The 15,734-nt window shown below is 57.3% G+C and overlaps 1 protein-coding gene across 1 annotated transcript; it reads right to left on the bottom strand.

The window, feature by feature from the left end:
• Window positions 1–464: 464 nt before the first annotated feature.
• On the bottom strand, window positions 465–6,607 carry KBTBD13 (kelch repeat and BTB domain containing 13). Its single transcript, XM_008268886.4, has one exon. The coding sequence runs from the start codon at window positions 5,790–5,792 to the stop codon at window positions 4,416–4,418; it is 1,377 nt and encodes a 458-aa protein (XP_008267108.2). The 5' UTR covers window positions 5,793–6,607; the 3' UTR covers window positions 465–4,415.
• Between the last annotated feature and the right edge of the window lie 9,127 nt (window positions 6,608–15,734).

The following is a 15,734-nucleotide window of genomic DNA, read 5'->3' as shown; positions in this document are numbered from 1 at the left end:
CTCATCGCCTCCTCCTGGACGTCTTCCTGGCCCCACCAGGAATGGCAGCCTTGCCTCGGCTTCTCTGCGTAGCTCTCCCATGGGCTGTCCCTGGATGGGCCCATCCGTGAACTCACTCGTTTTGTCAACAGATGAGCATTGCTCATTCATTCAACAAGGATGGGGCCCGCACAGTTGCGGTGGCGCAGTGGGTTATGCCGTGGCTTGTGGTACTGGCGTCCCACATCGGAGTGCCAGTTACAGTCCTGGCTGCTCTGCTTCTGATCCACCTTCCCACTAACGCACCTGGGAAGGCAGCAGATGATGGCTCAAGTGGTCGGGCCTCTGCCACCCACGGGGGAGACCGGATGGAGTTCCAGCCTCCTGGATTTGGCCTGGCCCAGGCCTGGATGTTGCAGCATTTGGGGAATGAATCAGCGGATGAAGAGCCTTCTATCACTCTGCTTTTCAAATAAGTTAATTAATTTTTTTAAAAAACAAATATTTATTGAGTTCTGTCTACATTCTAGGCACTGGTGGTTGAGCAGGGAAAACAGACAAAACAGACAAAAACCTCTGTCTTCACAGAGCTCACATTTTAGCAGGCAGAAACACAACAGGAGGAAACAACACGGAAGACGATGCCGCCAAAGGACTGGGGAATGCTGAGAAGGGGGCGGTAGGAAGACCTCCGCTGTGGTGCAGCGGGTAAAGCCGCCGCCTGCAGTACCAGCTTCCCATATGATCGCTGGTTCGAGTCCCGGCTGCTCCACTTCCCATCCAGTTCTCTGCTGTGGCCTGGGAAAGCAATAGAAGATGGCCCAAGGACTGCACCCACATGGGAGACTGGGAAGAAGCTCCTGGCTCCCGGCTTCGGATCAGCACAGCTCCGGCTGTTGCAGTCATTTGGGGAGTGAACCTGCAGATGGAAGACCTCTCTCTCTGTCTCTGTCGCTCCCTCTAACTCTGCTTTTAAAATAAATAAATAAACCTAAAAAGAAAGAAAGGCCTCCAAAGGGAAGTGGCCTCCGGGCACAGGACCTTGGGGAACTGGGGGGTGAGCCAGGCAGAGGGCCCCATTTAAAGCCCGCGAGCTGGGTGTGTGTGTGTGTGTGTGTGTGTGTGCCTGCTGTGTCTACAGAGCAGCAGTGAGGCCAGGGGAATGGTGTCAGAGATCCGGAATGGAGTGGGCGAGGGGCCCTCCCGCGGCTGCTGAGCTGCAGAGCCACACGTCCCGACTGACTGTCGTGAGCAAGGCCCTGGCTGCCAGGTGACGACTGAAGGGGAGAAAGCAAGGCCGCCAGCCCCGGTGGGATGCGGGGAGGCCGGCTTCTCTGCCTGTGCCCAACGGGCCGTATTAGCAAAGCAGGCGCATTTGCAGGGAGGGGAGAGCTTGGGGTTCAGGGCGTTGAGAGTCAGATGAGCCCCGCAAAGAGGTGAGGCTGCAGAGAGCAGGGCAAGGGGAGGGGCTTATTAGGGAGGCCGCCAGACACCCTGCTCCTCAGCCAAGCAGGAGCCCAGCACACAGCACAAGCAAATGGCCCTGCGTTCAGAGCCAGGTTCCGCCACTTCCTAACTGGGTCTCTCCCAACTGTGTGACCTGGGGGCGGGTTTTGTTTTGTTTTCCTTTAAGAGGGGGTGTGGGGGTTCCACAATTCTCTGAAGCTCAAGGGAGCCCGCTGTGGGAAAGCGCCTCGTGAGCACTCTGTCTTTAAGCATCAAAGCTACAGAAAAGGCGCTCAGCCGAAGGAACAGCAAACAGCAGGGCCAGCAGGCCCCGTTGGAGCAGCTGCAGGGCAGCGGGGCACTGAGGTCTCCGGCCACGAGGGCCCACAGCTCAGTGTCATGGGTCCCTGTGCCAGCAGGTGCTCAGCACTGGTCAGGACAGCGAGCCAGGAAGAAATCCTCAAGAAAAATTACTCACGACTTGAAAGAGAAGCAAGGCACCGGCGCTGTGGCACAGAAGGTTAATCCTCTACCTGTAGCACCGGCACCCCCTATGGATGCCGGTTCGAGTCCTGGCTGCTCCTCTTCCCATCCAGCTCTCTGCTATGGCCTGGGAAAGCAGTAGAAGATGGCCCAAGCACTTGGGTCCCCACACCCATGTGGGAGACCCGGAAGAAGCTCCTGGCTTTGGATCGGCCCAGCTGTGGCCATCGCAGCCATTTGGGGAGTGAATCAGTGGATGGAAGACCTTTCTGTCTCTCCCTCTCACTGTCTGTAATTCTACCTCTCAAATAAATAAATAAAATCTTAAAAAGAGAAGCAAAAGGAGGCCTGCATGTCCTAGGGTGGCAGTGGACAGCAAGCAAAGAATTACTCCGTCATCAAGGGGAATGTTAGCTTTTACAATTTCTTAGCAAGTAGGGCCCCGCCTTTGTCAAATTCTGGGCTAATTTGCAGATGCACACATAGATAGGCCCGTACATGTGTGTGAAGATGCAAAGGATTTTTTTTTCCAGTAAAAGAACCATAAAATGTATGATTTCAATGCCCCGTAAGATATTCAGTAGCTTCACTCCTAACTCGGCAAACTTAGTCATCAGCAAGTCCTGTGCAACTAATTAGATCTCTTGCGAGCGCTCTTTTCAACCAGCTTCATCATTCCTCTGGTTCTCCTCCTAGCAAGTGAAATAAATCACGGGTACGTGGTAAAAATCCATCCTTTAACAGAACCACAAGTAAGGACTCTGCCACGCTGTGCGGCTTCAGAGCAGCCATTCAGCTTCTGAGGGTCCCGCGTCTCTTCCACCACAGGGCAGGTGCCCAGCTCCGAGGACTGCGGCCGTCTGAAGGGGCCGATGGGTGTGAGAGTCCTGTGCACAGCAATCAGGATGCCGAAGCCACGGTTTATTGTTGCGACTCATCAGTCCAAGCTACTCCGGGGCTGGCGGGGCTCAGGCCTTGGAGGGCAGCTTTCGCTTATGTCTTGGGCTTGGCCCACAGGTCAGGAGAAGAGGCAGCTAAGGGCAGCCTCGACACTTGTCTCCACGGCTAGGAGGTGCCATGCTGATGCTGTGTTACCCACTTCTGATGAGGTCCTGCAGGATGGAGGCCATCGAAGACCACTTAGAGCCGTCTGCCCCAAGGGCACGGAGAGGCCGGAGGGCCAGGGCAGAGAATTCTAAAGGAGGGACCAGAGCCCTCGTCTGACAGCAGGGGTCTCTAAGTGGCCTCTGCAGCCCCAGTGCTTGCAAGACTTCATTGTTTTATTCTGCAGGTGGGGAGGTGCACAGCCCTGCACAGGTTGCACACACACACACACACACAGAAAGCGGTTGCAGCCAAGGGTCCAGTGAATAACGCAGGCACAGAGGTCAGAAAAATGGGGAGCTGCACAGAAAAGGTGGGTGCAGAGCCAACAGAGAAAGGGGCAGGGAAGACACTTCAGGCCCAGAGAAAGGCAGCAGCAGAGGGGAGGAAGAGGGACTGAAGCCCGAGAATGTGGGGGAGGGGTTGCGACCAAGGAAGATGGGGAGGCAGCACCGGGTGCATCCCTTGAGCGACCTCAAGTCATGGCGTCTGTCCAGTGCCCCTGCGCCGATGGCAAGAAAGGGGTGAGCAAGGGGCTCGCCCTTGGGTGCTGCCCTGAGGTTTCACATTCACAGAGAAGTCCGGGGGCACCCTCCCTCCCTCCCACAGATCTCACTTCCCGCTCAGCTCAGCTGCCTGCGACATCCGCCAGGCCACAGCCCCTGCCTGACCCCTCCATCCACAGCTGCTTTCCCTCCACGACTTGGCTCAGAGACCCTTCCCACCGGCTCCGGCCCCCCCCCCCCCCCCCCGGCCTGTCACTCTCTCCTGAGCTGTCACTCTCTCCGGTATGAGCCTGTGCTTACAGCAGCTACTGTGTCCTGCCTGATCTCATCCCCCACCCCCACGGTCTGCACAGCCTCCTCTTCCCTAGAATTCTGTAGCTTCCTCTCCCTGTTTTCCTCCTGCCCTGATATCTTCAGTACTTTCTTTTATAACAATGAAGGTGGATTTTGTTTTTAAAAAGACCTTGCATTAAGGCAATGTGCACAAACCATCTTGTGCCGTAACTCTTGAGATCCAGACTCTAAGCTGCATGAACCTCTCTCTTGTAACTATAGCTCTCATCAGACCCAGCACTGTGGTGGGCACACAGCAGGTGCCTCATTTTTGCCTACTGATTGACAGTTTGCTCAGTGCCCCTTAACCTAGTCCCTGCCGGTGCTCAAGGACTGGCCCATGCACATACAAACCTGGATTCTTCAAATCCCAACGTCCCCTCCACCCTCACTGGCACTGCCAGCCAAGCCCTAAGCAGAGCCCAAGTTCACGCCAGAAGGCGCTAGAGCTGGCTGTCTCCACGAGGAGGGCCAGGTTGCCGGCAGTTCCTAAGGCCACGCCCAACACACGCAGCCCCGGCTCAGGGCAAACTCAGGGCGCCACCTCCCCAGCCGGCCCAGGGGTCACAGTTCTGGAGTTGTGGAGGCCATGGGCCCTGAAGCGCCAGGCGGCAGCCTCAGGAGAAAGGTCTGCAAAGAACCGGGCCGCGGGAAGCCGGCTTTTTCCCCGAGCAGTCGCCAGGCGCCACCCTCGATGGCGTAGAGCACCGTGAATACGCGGTTGACCGTGTAGACCGTGTCCCCACGCACCACCGCCGTGAAGAGCGCGCCCTTGCTGTTGACGAACTGGCCGGGCAGCGCCGTCCACTGGCCCGTGGCCAGGTTGAGGCAGTCAATGGCGCAGTGCAGGAAATCGTCGGAAGGCCCGTTGCGCACCACATAGAGGCTGTCGCGGTGGGCCACCATGCAATGGCCGTAGCTCTGCGGCCGCCGCAGCTCGGCCACCGGCAGCCAGGCATCGGGCCGCGCTGCGTACTCCACCACGGCCGTGGTGTCTGCCGGCCGCCACAGGCACACAAAGAGGCGGCCACGCGCGTGGGCGCAGGGCACGCCGGCGGCCGGCTGCGGCAGGTCGGCCACGAAGCTCCAGCAGCGGGCGGCCGGGTCGTAGCGCTCCACGGAGCTCATGGGTGTCCTCTGGAACTCGCCTCCGATGGCATAGAGGTAGCCCTCAAAGCCGGCCAGCGTCGTGTCGTAGCGCGGCTGGTGCGGGCTGGGGAACGGGCGCCACGTGCCGCCGTCGGGGTCGTAGCAGAAGCCCAGCTCCACCACCTCCTTGCTGGCGCCACGCACGCCGCCCACGATATAGAGCTTGTTGCCCAGCGTGGCCACGCCCGCCAGCATCGTGCTGGCCTCAAGGGGCAGCGCGGCCAGCGTGCGCCACGCGTCCTCCTCCTCGTCCAGGTAGCACAGCGTGCGCGACGCGTCCTCCAGGAAGCCAGGCGTGGGCGTGTGCGTGCTCACGGCCACGTAGCTGCTGGGCCGCTGGGCGGCCACGTAGGCGCGCGCCTCGGGCAGGGCCAGCTCGGCCGCCAGCTCGCGCGCGCCGTCGCGGATGAAGAGCGCGGCGCTGTGGAGCAGGTCGTGCAGGCCGAAGGCGGCGGCCGCGTCGCACAGCAGCGCGCAGTTGTCCGACGTGAGGCTGTGCTCCAAGAAACGTGCCAGCGCCGGCGCCTGCAGGAAGGCGGCGCACTCCACTGCCTGCAGCAGCTCCTCGGCGGCCGCCAGCGCTGGGCGCTCCCCGCGCAGCACCTGCAGCGTGGTGCGGAAGCCGCTGGCGCTCAGCACGCCCAGGCGCACCTCGGCCGCGCGCGCCTCGCGCATGCCGGAGCGGAAGAGGCCGTGGAAAAAGCCGCAATGCTCCACCAGCAGGGCCCGCTCGGCCTCGAAGAGCTGGCCGCCCACCCACACCTGCACCGCGGCCTCCGGGCCCCGCGGCATGGCGAGCAGGAGGGGAGGCTGCCGCTGACGCCGGGGCTCCCCCAGTGCGGAAAATGCTTCCCCGGGGGATATAAATATCTCCCTGGCTAAAGATAGTACGGCTCATGTGATGTGGTGGCCCGGGGCTGGGTGGCCGCGGGCCCGGAGGATGGTTGGAGACCGGTGTGGTGGCTCCCTGTCGCAGGAGGAGCAGTACCCATATCCTGCACCTACTGCGTGCCGGGCGCTTCGATGGCCCCTTACTGAGATGGCACGTGGGACACACCTCACACCGGCCCTGTGCCCTGCGCGAATGCCTGAGCTTCTGGGTATGCCGTTTACTCATCTGGAAAATGGGGCCAATATGGGGCGGGGCTGTGGCGGAGAAGGCTAAGCCTCCACCTACCGCGGTGGCATCCCATAATGGCCATGAGTTCGAATCCTGGCTATTCCACTTGCGATCCAGCTCCCTGCTGACGGCCTGGAAAAGTAGCGGAGGATGGCCTGAGCGCTTGGGCCCCTGCACCCACGTGGTCCCGCTCCCATGTGGGAGACCCAGAAGTTCCTGACTTCTGGCTTCGACCTGGCCCAGCCTCTGCCATTGCAGCCATTTGGGGAGTGAACCAGTGGATAGAAGATTTCTCTCATCTTCTCTATCTCTGCCTTTCAAATAAATAAATAAATCTTTTAAAATAAAATGCAGTGGGGGCCGGCACTGCGGCTCTCTAGGCTAATCCTCCGCCTGCGGCGCCAACACTCCAGGTTCTAGTCCCGGTTGGGGCGCCGGTCCTGTCCTGGTTGCTCCTCTTGCAGTCCAGCTCTCTGCTGTGGCCCGGGAAGGCAGTGGAGGATGGCCCAAGTGGTTGGGCCTTGCACCCGAATGGGAGACCAGGAGGAAGCACCTGGCTCCTGGCTTGGGCTCGGCGCAGCACGCCGGCCGTGGCAGCCATTTGGGGGGTGAACCAACGGAAAAGGAAGACCTTTCTCTCTGTCTCTCTCTCTCACTGTCTAACTCTGCCTGTCAAAAAAAAAAAAAATGCAGTGGGAAGTATTAGTTATGAGGGTGGGACGCACAGGTCAGAGGAAGGGGTAGAAGATGAGTGAGTAGCGTGGGCCAGGACCTCTCCAGAGCCATGTTCTCTGTAACATGGGATGAATAGCAACCTGCATTGCAGATGCTAGTCCAGTAAAGGCCCCGTATGTGCCCGATTCCTCCACTGGGGGTTCTGGAGCTTAGGAAAAGGAAAGTGGGGCTGCTGAGGCGATGGGTGCCTGCGGGTGGGAAGCAGGGCTTCTTGAGGTAATAATGGTTAACTTTGACCTTGTGTGAAATGTGGGCACCATTGTAAGCACTTTACACCAGCTCCTTCGATCATTGCAACAGTCCTATGTAAGGGATCATCAAAATGTTGGTGGAGGGAGACAGGCATCCAGCGCAGTGGCTAAGATGCCTACATCCCATATAGAAGTATCTGGGTTCGAATCCTGGCTCTGCACATGACTCCAGTATTTATGCTAATGCAGCCCTTGGGAGGCAGCTCAAGTAATTGGTTTCCTGCCACCCACGTGGGAAACCTGGATTCAGTTCCCAGCTCTGCCCCCTGCAGCTCCAGCTGTTGCAGATATCTGGGGAGTGGACCAACAGATGGGAGCACACTCTGTTTCTCTGTGTGTCTTTCAAATATTTTTTTAAAGATTTATTTATTTGAAAGAGTTACACAGAGAGAAGGAGAGGCAGAGGGAGAGGGAGAGAGAGAGAGTCTTTCATCTGATGGTTCACTCCCAATTGGAGCTGATCCAGAGCCAGGAGCCAGGAACTTCTTCCTGGTCTCTCACACAGATGCAGGGGCCCAAGCACTTGGGCCATCTTCCACTGCTTTCCCAGGCCATAGCAGAGAGCTGGATCAGAAATGGAACAGCTGGGATTCAAACCGGCACCTGTATGGGATGCTGGCACTGGAGGTGGCAGCTTTACTCACTACATCACAGCACCGACCCCTCAAATAAATGATTTTTAAAAATTGAGGGGGCTGAGGCTGGGGTAGCAGGTTAAGCTGCCATCTGCAGCACTGACATCCATGTTCAAGCTGGTTTGAGTCCCAGCTGCTCCACTTCTTATTTATTTATTTATTTAATTTTTTAAAAAAAGATTTATGTACTTATTTGAAAAGCAGAGTTATAGAGAGGCAGAGGCGGGGGGTGGGGGAGAGAGAGAGAGAGAAGTCTTTCATCTGTTGGTTCACTTCCCAAATGGCCGCAATGGCCAGAACTGGGCAGATCTGAAGGTGGGTGCAGGGGCCCAAGGACGTGGGCCTTCTCCTTCTCCTTCTTCTCCCTTATGTAATAAATATAAATTTCATAGGTATAGCTTTTGGAATATAGTGGTTCTTGCCCCTATACCTGCTCTCCCACCCCCACCCCCATCCCACCTCCTTACTCCCTCTCCCATCCCATTCTTCATTAAGATTCATTTTTAATTATCTTTATATACAGAAGATCAACTTAGTATATCCTAAGTAAAGATTTCAACAGTTTGCACCCACACAGACACACAAAGTATAAAGTACTGTTTGAAGAAAAGTTTTACCGTTAATTCTCATAGTACACCTCATTAAGGACAGAGGTCCTACATGGGGAGCAAGTGCACAGTGACTCCTGTTGTTGATTTAACAATGGACATTCTTGTTTATGATTTCAGTAATCATCTGAGGCTCTTGCCATGAGCTGCCAAGGCTATGGAAGCCTTTTGAGTCCACAAACTCCATCAGTATTTAGACAGGGCCATAAGCAAAGTGGAAGTTCTCTCTTCCCTTCAGGGAAAGGTACCTCCTTCTTCATCTTCTACTGCTTTCCCAGACCTTAGCAGAGAGCTGGATTGGAAGTGGAGCAGCCAGGACACGAACTGGTGCCTATATGGGATGCCGGCACTGCTGGCAGCTGTTTTACCCACTATGCCACAGTGCCAGCCCCTGTTCCACTTCTGATCCAGCTCCCTGCTAATGTGCTGGGGAAAGCAGCAGAAGATGGCCCAAGTACTTGGGCCCCTGCACTGTTAGAGAGACCCAGAAGAGATTGAGGCTTCTGACTTCTGGGTTGGATTAGCCCAGCTCTGGCCATTCTGGCCATTTGGAGAATGAATCAGTTGATGGAAGCCATATCTCTGTGTGTCTCTCCCTCTCTTTTTGTAACTCTGCCTTTCAAATAAATACAAATATTTCTTTTTAAAAAGTCTGTGGAACATGCATGTTATGAGAAAACTATGTACAGATTTCTACATTTTTGTACCAAAATACACTTGTTTTAATTCCATACCCATGAACTTTTTGAAGTATCCTCATTTCCCCCATTTAATACATTATCCAAGTATTGCCTATGGCAGCACCGTGAGCTAGAGTGGACCCATTTCACAGATACAGAGACTGAGGCACCAAGAGGTCTGGTCACATGGCCAGAGTGGCAGAGCTAGGGTCTGGAGGCAGCGAATCGGAGCCTGGAGTGTGTTCCCCCACCCGCTGTGCTCTGCTGCCGCCCCTATGGCAAACGCTAGGCCGTCTCCTGTCAGGAAGTCAGAGCTGGAAGCAAGGGCAGGCTCAGATGGTTGGATGCCTCCGTGTGCAGAGTGGAGGACCTAGGACGGACAGCCCCAGGCCTCCTGCGGCCCTCTCCAGGGCGCCTTTTTTTTCCCTTTCTACTGCCCAGAACTTTCCTCGGTGGCCAGCTAAGAGTCCACTTCCCAAAGTGCCAAGTAAAAGGAAACTTAGGGATTCTCTTCTCCTGCCCCCTTATTCTGCAGGCGAGGAAACAGGCCCAGCCCTGTGTGGGGTGGTACCTGCAGATCAGGAGCAGCTCAGCCACCTGCCTCCACCTGTCATCACCTCCTGCAGCATGGAGTGTCTCACAGTGACCAAGCAGGGGGACTTCCTCCCCCTTGGGAAAGCCATGCGCCCAGGCCCTCACGTGGGAATCTGCAGACCCCCACAAACGAGCCTCTCCTGCTGGGGACCTCCCACCCAGTTCACTTTATCAAACGTGTGCTGACTGCGCATGTGAGCCTGGGAAGCCAGAGGCCTGGAGGAGGCAGCCAGAAATATCAGCGCTCAGCCCCAGGGACAGTACAGGAAGAGGGGGAGGAGACGGAGGGCATGGGCAGGCGTCCCCAGGAACACCATCCCAGGCTCTGTGCCAGCTCTCTCCTTGCCCGAGGCCAGGCTTTGGCTGCCCAGGCAGCAGGCGTGACGATCCGTCTGTGTGCAGTGCCAGCTCCTGACTGTGTCCTTACTGGGGACCTGAGTGGTAAGGACAGGGTTTCACAGATGAGCAAAGAAAGGCTTGGAGATGAGATGGCCTATCCTTAGTGATGAACAATGTGGAATTGGCTTGAGCCCCCATCAATCGACCCCAGGCCCTGTCCTCTGGCCCTAGCCTGCCTGCTCCTCACCCACCCAGCTGCTTTCTCCAGGGCTCAGATAAGGGACTGGGTGAGTGGGGGCTGATTCCCAGGGGTTGATTTCCAGGGGTTGGGGGCTACAGCACAGTCCTGGGGGCTTAGGTGCCTCCCTGTTGCAGACAGCTGGTAACTGGCAAGCACTCCCAGATAGAACCATTCCCCAGAGCAGGAGGCACAAAGGACGGCAGCCCCTCCCAGCTGCAGAGTGCTCCCCGGGTGGGCTGGGGCTCGTGCACACTCCCGTGTTCCACCTTCAGCAGCCAGGCGGTGGGGAGGGGGTCAGCCAAGGAGGGGTCCTAGGTCTGAAGCTGGCCCTGCCCCCCAGGCCCAGCAGGAGACTCTGTGCAGCTGGGGAAAGTTTCCTCCTTCCGGAAACGGAGTGGCCCTCTGGGATTTGGAGAGGACAAGGAACTATCCCGGCTGTGGGCGGCCCACGGAGTTCCCAGGCCCTGGCCGACCCCACACCAACCTCCGGCTCTGCTTTGCACCCCGCCCCCCCGCCCCGCCATCCCCCCTCCCCGCACTGGTGGAGGTTGGGGGTGGGGACAGGGAAGGAGTCGGCTCACACTGAGCCTTGCAGAGCCCAGCTCCAGCCCTGCCCCTCTCTGTATCCACCAGCGCAGGCACACCGTGAGGGGCTGTCAGGTGGAGTCCCGCCCCGTGCCAGTTCCTCCTCTGCTAGGGGAGACACAGCCCTTGCCCTGGAGCTGGGAAGCCCTGGCTGTTTCTGCCCACAGTGGTGTTTCTCCGGCCTCTTACAGGGTAGAGGGTAGCTTGCACTGCCTGAACCCAGAAGAGGAAGAGCCCTGGGCTAGGAGCTGGTATTCCTGTGTGGGCTTTGATGCTGGCACTGTGCTGACTTGCAAAAGCGACCCAACCTCTCCAGGTCCCCGATGTTCATTCGTAAAGCCATGGACTTGGTTCTGCCTAGCTTAGCATCGCCCCACCCGGGACGTGCCTTCACACTGGGGCTCCGGGGAAGACAGCAACCTCACCACCGCGTCCTAGCTTCACGTGGAAGGGCTCCTGGAGAGCCTCGCTGGCCCTCCACGTCTGGACCTGTACACGCCCCACCTGTTCACTCCAGGACATCTGTTGAGCGCCTGCTGTGTGCCCACTGTGCTGCCCAGGGCTGGGCCTCTGTACTTTTCAGTGCCCGAGGGCCCCCCGTGAGAGCCTTGTGGGGAGATCAAAGGAATTGGGCTCCTTTGTGCTAATAGAATAGGCTCTCCCTTAAACCCAGGGCCCAGATTTCTCATGTGGCAGCTGCGACTTCTCCGTGAGTACATGTGGAGTGTGTGCCATTCATGTCTGCAGGAGCGGGGGGCCCTAGCATTTGCTTTTCTGAGCCGTGGGACAAGCTGTGGGCAGGACACTTTCCTATCTCACGTAATCCTTAATAGTATGCACATTTATTTATGGCAGAGGGAGAGAACGGGACAGAGATCTTTCCTCTGCTGGTTCACTCCCCAAATGCCTGCAACAGCTGGGACTGGGCCCGGATGAAGCCAGGAGCCTGGAACTCTACTGGATCTCTCAGGAGATCTTCCCGGCACCTGATGGCTCGCAGGCTGAGCATTAGCAGAAAGCTGGAACCAGAAGTAGAGCTGGGACTTGAACCCAGGCACCCCAGAATTGGATGTGGGCACCCCAAGTGGTATCTTACCTGCTGTACCAAACGCCTGCCCCGTCCTCGAAATCTGAGGAACTGATGCCCTGAGAGGCAGCGTGGCTGATGCCAGGCCTGACAGTAGGGAGCCGAAGCTGCAGACCGGCTCAGCCCACAGCGCGCTCTGCCGGGTGCTGGACCAGCCGGCCTCGGGTGAGCTGAGTTCAGGCCTGGTTGCGGTGGTGGGGTGGGCGCGGGGCCCCTCCCAAGCCTCAGGCATTGAGCAGGGGCGGACGTTGGGCACTTAGCGTGCACAGCTGAGGGCTCCAGGAGCCAGCTGGCAGCCAGCTCGAACAACCTCTGAACAAGGAGGAGCTGAGAGCATCCCATCCCATCTCGCGAGTCATGATGGAGTCCGCTCTGCACACCGCAGGGGGTGTGGGCGCCCCTCGCTGCGGTCAGTGGCAGGGATTCGCAGAGACTTCCTTTGATGGCTCAGGCGGCTGGACTCCACCTGCCCCTGCCGTGCAGCCAGACTCTGCCTCCTCCAGCTCCCACGTCCTGCTTGGGCCGAGAGGCTTGAATTTTTCTTTCTTTTAAAATTTATTTTGAAAGACGGAGAGATGGAGATGGAGATGAGAGATAGAGATAGAGATAGAGATAGAGATAGAGATAGAGATAGAGACAGAGGGAGAGGGAGAGGGAGAAGGAGGAAGAGGCAGAGAGGGAGGGAGGGAGAGGGGGAGGGGGAGAGGGAGAGAGGGGGAGAGGGAGAGAGGGAGAGAGAGAGAGAGAGAGAGAGAGAGAGAGGTCTACCATTCACTGGTTCATTTCCCAAATGCCCACAACAACCAAGGATGGGCCAGGCTGAAGCCAGGAGCCTGAAACTCAAGCCGGATCCCCCAGTGTTGAGGTGTACAGATAAAGCCGCAGCCTGCAACGCTGACATCTCACGTGACTTCTGACCCAGCTCCCCACTAATGGCCTGTGAAAAACAGCAGAAGATGGCCCAGGTGCTTGGGTTCCTACACCTACGTGGGAGACCTGGGTGAAGCTCCTGGCTCCTGGCTTCCACCTGGCCCAGCCCCAGCCATCGTGGCCATATGGGGAGTGAACCAGAAGATAGAAGAGCTCTCTGTGTCTCTCCTTTTTTTTTTTTTAATAACTCTGACTTTCATATAAATAATTTTTTAACATATTTATTCTTATTTATTTGAAAGGCACAGTTAAAGAGAGAGAGAGAGAGAGAATCAGAGAGAGAAAGACAGGGAGGGAGAGACAGATCTTCCATCCAGTGGTTCACTCCTGAATGGCCACAATGGCTATGGCTGGGCCAGGCCAAAGCCAGGAGCCAAGAGCTTCATCTGGGTCTCCCACATGGGTGCAGGGGCCCAAGGACTCGCTTCCCCAGGCCATGAGCAGGGAGCTGTATTGGAAGTAGAGCAGCCTGGACTCGAACCGATGCCCATATGGGATGCCAGTGTCACAGACAGCAGCTTTACCTGCTACGTCATAATGCCAGCCCCATAAATCTTTAAAAAAAAAAAAGAAGAAGAAGAAGAAGAAGAACCCGGGGCCGGCGCCGAGGCTCACTAGGCTAATCCTCCGCCTTGCGGCGCCGGCACCCTGGGTTCTAGTCCTGATCGGGGCACCGGATTCTGTCCCGGTTGCCCCTCTTCCAGGCCAGCTCTCTGCTGTGGCCAGGGAGTGCAGTGGAGGATGGCCCAAGTGCTTGGGCCCTGCACCCCATGGGAGACCAGGAGAAGTACCTGGCTCCTGCCATCGGATCAGCGTGGTGCACCGGCTGCAGCGTGCTGGCCGCAGCGGCCATTGGAGGGTGAACCAACGGCAAAAGGAAGACCTTTCTCTCTGTCTCTCTCTCTCTCACTGTCCACTCTGCCTGTAAAAAAAAAAAAAAGAACCCGGTCTCCCACGTGGGTGGCAGGGACCCAAGCACGTGAGCCGTCACCTCCTGCCTCCCAGGACGTGCACTAACAGAAAGCTAGAATCAGAAGTGGAGCTGCGACATGAACCCAAGCATTCTGACATGGGACGTGGGCAGCCCAGTGGCATCCTGCTGCCAAGCACCTGTGCTGGTCTGGGTTTGATAGACCTGAGAACAGATGGACGCTGGGTAACCGCCTTCCCCCGCCCACTGCCTGCAGCACCCTCGGCGGGCGGTGGCCAGGCTCAGGTATGCGGCCGGGGGTCTGTGCAGGTCCCCAGCAAGCCCTCTCTCCTGCAGAACTCCAGTGACTTCTGCTCCCCCCAACACGCTCCTCCAGGTCCCCGTCTTCCTTCACAGGACGGGGCCAGCCTCAGGAAGTGGCTCAAGCCCGGATCCCACTTTCTCAGCTCCTGAGAGCCGTGGAGGGTTTCCGGCCTAAGGGTTTCATCTAAACAAGCCCCTCCAGGGCCTGGAGCGTTAGCAAGACAGCTGGTTTACCAGGCTCTCCCAGAAACATCCTGTCCAGGAAAGCCAATTCCTTCTTTGGTGGCGGGAAGCTGCTACCAGCTCTGACCCGGAACCGAACCTCTGCCCGCTGGCCTGCGTTTCCTTGGTTTCCCTTGTGGGTGGCTGAGTAGATGAGTGACCATCTGGGAGAGGGGAGAGAAGGGGATGCAGTGAGAGGTCTCGGAGCCCCCCGTGCTCTTCCCCCCTCTAGCCTGAGCGCATTCCGGAAGTCAGGCCCCCAAGGTTCTAGAATGTACTCAGGCACGGAGCCCAGGGCTGATTCTGTCACCTGTATTGGGTCCGAGTCACATCGTGGACTTTCAGATTTACCTTCCTCTTGTTTTTGTATCTAAAAACTTGGGGTGAGGGGAGGGGGTTGGCACTGTGGTATAGAAGGTTAAGCCTCTGCCTGCAGTGCCGGCATCCCACATGGCGCCAGTTCAAGACTCAGCAGTTCCACTTCCAATCCAGCTCCCTGCTAATGCACCTGGTAAAGCAGCAGAAGATGACCCATGTGCTTGGGCCCCTGCAACCATGTGGGACACCTGGAAGAAGTTTCTGGTTCCTGGCTTTGGTCTGGCCCAGCCCTGGCAGTTACAACCATTTGGTGAGTGAACCAGTGGGTGAAAGATCTCTCTCTCTCTCTCTCTCTCTCTCTCTCTCTCTCTATTTCTGCCTTTAGAATAAATAATCTTTAAATACATGTATATATTTATTTAAATTTTTTTCATTTATTTGAAAGGTAGAAAGAGAGATCTTCCATCTGCTGGTTCCTTCCCCAAGTGCCTGGAACAACTGGGGCTGGGCCAGGCAGAAGCCAGGAGCCCAGAACTCCATCCGGGTCTCCCACATGGGTGGCAGGGACCCGAGCACTGGAGCCATCACCTGCTGCCTGCCAGGGTGTCATTACCGGGAAGCTGATCCCAAGCAGAGATGGGACTCAAAGCTCAGCACCGATCTGGGCTGCAGGTCCTGGCAGGGCAGAGTCCCTGTGCTGCTGCAGTGCCCACCTGCCCTCTGTCTCTGTTCGCAGATGAGGAACCTGACACCCAAGGCAAGGAGCTGGAGCCTTGGAGTGCAGGTTCCCCGGCGGGTCCTCTGCCAGATCTTCAGCGTTATAACCAGTTACCCTGAGTCCCCAAGGGGGTGACCACCAACACACTGGCCGGCTGGGGGCGCCCCGCTTTAGAACAAACACCCCCTTTACACGACAGGCCACAAACACACGCCACTCATGAACTGCCATCAGGAAGAAATCTCCATCTTGCATGGGCTGGGTTTTGGGAGGTGAACTTGCACTGCCTAGGAAATCTTAGTCCGGGGTCCTCCTCCTCCTTCCAGGAGCCGCTGGAGTCCCCAAAGGCGAGGCGGGGAATTGGACTGAGCCGGCTGTAACCTGAAGAAGAGGTAAGGTGTGGGCTGAACCCAGAAGGCTTCCTGGAGGAGGCGGCG

The sequence above is a fragment of the Oryctolagus cuniculus genome, chromosome 12, assembly GCF_964237555.1.
Source record: "Oryctolagus cuniculus chromosome 12, mOryCun1.1, whole genome shotgun sequence".
Classification (NCBI taxonomy): Eukaryota; Metazoa; Chordata; class Mammalia; order Lagomorpha; family Leporidae; genus Oryctolagus; species Oryctolagus cuniculus.
The sequence above is the reverse complement of the archived record's forward strand: the minus strand, read 5'-3'. Positions and strand labels throughout refer to the sequence as shown.